The sequence below is a fragment of the Octodon degus genome, unplaced genomic scaffold (genome assembly GCF_000260255.1).
Source record: "Octodon degus isolate 3935 unplaced genomic scaffold, OctDeg1.0 scaffold00019, whole genome shotgun sequence".
Classification (NCBI taxonomy): domain Eukaryota; kingdom Metazoa; phylum Chordata; class Mammalia; order Rodentia; family Octodontidae; genus Octodon; species Octodon degus.
The window spans coordinates 6,022,747-6,025,417 of record NW_004524595.1 but is presented as its reverse complement, the minus strand read 5'-3'; the positions used below and the strand labels follow the sequence as shown (position 1 = coordinate 6,025,417).

At 37.1% G+C, this 2,671-nt stretch overlaps 1 protein-coding gene across 2 annotated transcripts in view; it reads left to right on the top strand.

The window, feature by feature from the left end:
* Positions 1 to 2,671, top strand: part of Hadhb (hydroxyacyl-CoA dehydrogenase trifunctional multienzyme complex subunit beta) — a 50,877-nt gene that overhangs the window by 29,794 nt on the left and 18,412 nt on the right. For both annotated transcript variants that reach the window (XM_004627435.2, XM_023710939.1), the window contains exons 8-9: positions 737 to 924; positions 1,237 to 1,539. In XM_004627435.2, coding sequence (XP_004627492.1) covers positions 737 to 924; positions 1,237 to 1,539 — 491 coding nt within the window. The remainder of the gene's footprint in view (positions 1 to 736; positions 925 to 1,236; positions 1,540 to 2,671) is intronic.

Here is a 2,671-nt window from a genome sequence, read left to right as displayed (position 1 = left end):
GGGGAGAAATCAAAATGTTTTATACTGTATGAAAATGCCACATTGAAACTCAGTATTTTGTAAACTTAAAGATTACAATAAAATATATTTAAAATAAAAAAAAGATAGCTGGGCATGGTCATGTTTCTGTAGTCTTAGTTATTTAAGAAAATAAGTCAAGATGATCTTGAGTTCAAGATCAGCCTTGACAATTTAGTAAAATCCTGTCTCAAAAAACCAAAACAGGGACCAGGGAGATGGCTCAGTGGAATAAGTGCTTCCCTGGCAAGCGCAAGGGCCAGAGTTCAATCCCTGGTTCTGCAAAAAACAACACAAAACAAAACAAAACAGAAATCCCATAAAAACATAGGATGTATTGATTTAGAATATAGTTTGAAGCTGACTGTGGTAGCTCACATCTGCAGTCTGTTACTCTGGAGGCTGAGGCAGGAGGATAAGTAGGAGTAAATGATGAGACCCTGTCTTGAACAAATAAAAAAATATAGTTTGAGAGTTGACCTAGTGGTTATATCCAGAAGTTGATGTCCATGTGGCTTGAGTAATACTTGTTTTTATCTCATATCGTTGAATGTTTTGGGTCATTTACAAAATTGTTACCCCCTCTGGAAATGCAAAATCTTTAATTACTGAGATTGTAAAACCTGGTAACTGTTAGCAGCTTGTTAACTGAGAAGCTTAAATTTCTGTTATTTCTGCCAGAGATGAGCATGTACTTATAACTAACTGTGCTTTGTAGCTGTTGGCCTGATTGCCTCCGGCCAGTTTGATGTGGTCGTGGCAGGTGGTGTTGAGTTAATGTCCGACGTCCCTATTCGTCACTCAAGGAAAATGAGGAAGATGATGCTTGATCTCAATAAAGCCAAAACTCTGGGCCAGAGACTCTCTTTGCTCTCTAAATTCAGGCTGAATTTTCTGTCACCTGAGGTAAGACTTATGAACTTATGTAGATAAAGATTCAGAGATTTGAATTAGATCTATCAGACATGCTCTGATAGTTGTAGATTTTCTTGGTTACAGAAGGTAATTATTTGGTCAAGATAGAAAAAATCCTGGCCAGAAATTGTGACTGTTTGAGCCCCTTTTGGCAATGTTTTGTTCACAAAGAGCTTCGTTAGTCTTATTCTTAATTGATAGATGGCAAATAAATAATTTTAACTTTTCCAGATAACACCAGATAATCCTAGGTGTTACACAGCACCTTTTAACAACATACCTATTCTGCTGTGTTTTCCTCAGCTCCCCGCGGTGGCTGAGTTCTCCACCAGTGAGACCATGGGCCACTCTGCAGACCGCCTGGCTGCTGCCTTCGCAGTTTCTCGGCAGGAACAGGATGAATATGCGCTGCGTTCTCACAGTATGGCCAAGAAGGCACAGGATGAAGGACTCCTTTCTGATATTGTGCCCTTCAAGGTTCCAGGAAGAGATACAGTTAGCAAAGATAATGGCATCCGTCCTTCCTCAATGGAGCAGATGGCGAAACTAAAACCTGCTTTCATCAAGCCCTACGGCACAGTGACAGCCGCAAATTCTTCTTTTCTGGTAATTCTTCTGTTCTTTGTGTTTAGTAATGACTTTCTGTTTCTATACACTCAATATAAAAGCCTAAAATAGGTCTTTGTATGTATATTATAAATAGGCTAAAAGATAAATTTATTCAATTTGAAGAGGTTAAAATAGAATGATTATTTTAAAGCAAAGTCATAATTTTTTCTTTACTTTTAAACTAAGTGAAAAAAAAATAAACTAAGTGTAATTGACAAAAATCGTATGTATTGAAGTTGTACAACATCATTTTTTAAAAAATTTAAGTTATTGAGAAACAAATATGAATGAGACAGTTTCAAAGCTGATTAATAGGACAGTTTCAATAATCAGTACATCGTATATTGTTATCTTCTTAGTGGTTATCTATAGTACTAGAGGTAGACAGAATATCCTGTCCAAACACTACTAGTACACATCTTTCTTCTCATTGAATTAAGCGAAAGTAGCTGTATATTTATCCTATTATGTATATACAAATACAAAACGTTCTTTCTTTTGTATCTTCTTTTTTTTTGTTTAGTCCTGTCAGAGGTGGGTATTCTATTGGCATCTAAATACTGTAGGTGCTTGAATTCAGCAAAACAATTAAACACTGTCCAGCAGTCTATAATAATAGTGGATTATCCTCAGAAGTTATTGACTTGAGCCTTTTACAGCTCATTGTATTAATATGGCTTTACTTTATATACCTCGTTTTTATACTTTTCTTCTGGGTGGTTAAGACCAAGATAAAGCAAGACCTATATAACAAGAAATATAACTTTTGTATCTGATAAGATCAGTGAAGTACCCTCAGGATTTATCCTATAGCCCTGTACCGCACTTTGTAGATCTTTTGTCAGGGTCAGCCATGAGGATGAGGCATGGCCATTGCTTGACCAATTTGCTCTCTGTGAAAGCCTGAGAGAATGTTTTTTCTCCATGTGACTCTCCTTAGGCACACTATACATCATCGATCACATTCCTCTGTGGCTCCATAATCTCCTTGATTCAGAAAATTTGGGGCACAACTGAGTTACATGATGTTACAGTACAGGTTCTCCTATGTCCTGAGTCTTCACTGACCTTGAAAGGCTGGGGCCAAAATGTTGGCTGACCTTGCAGCCCTTCCTTTTCTCCAATTTTT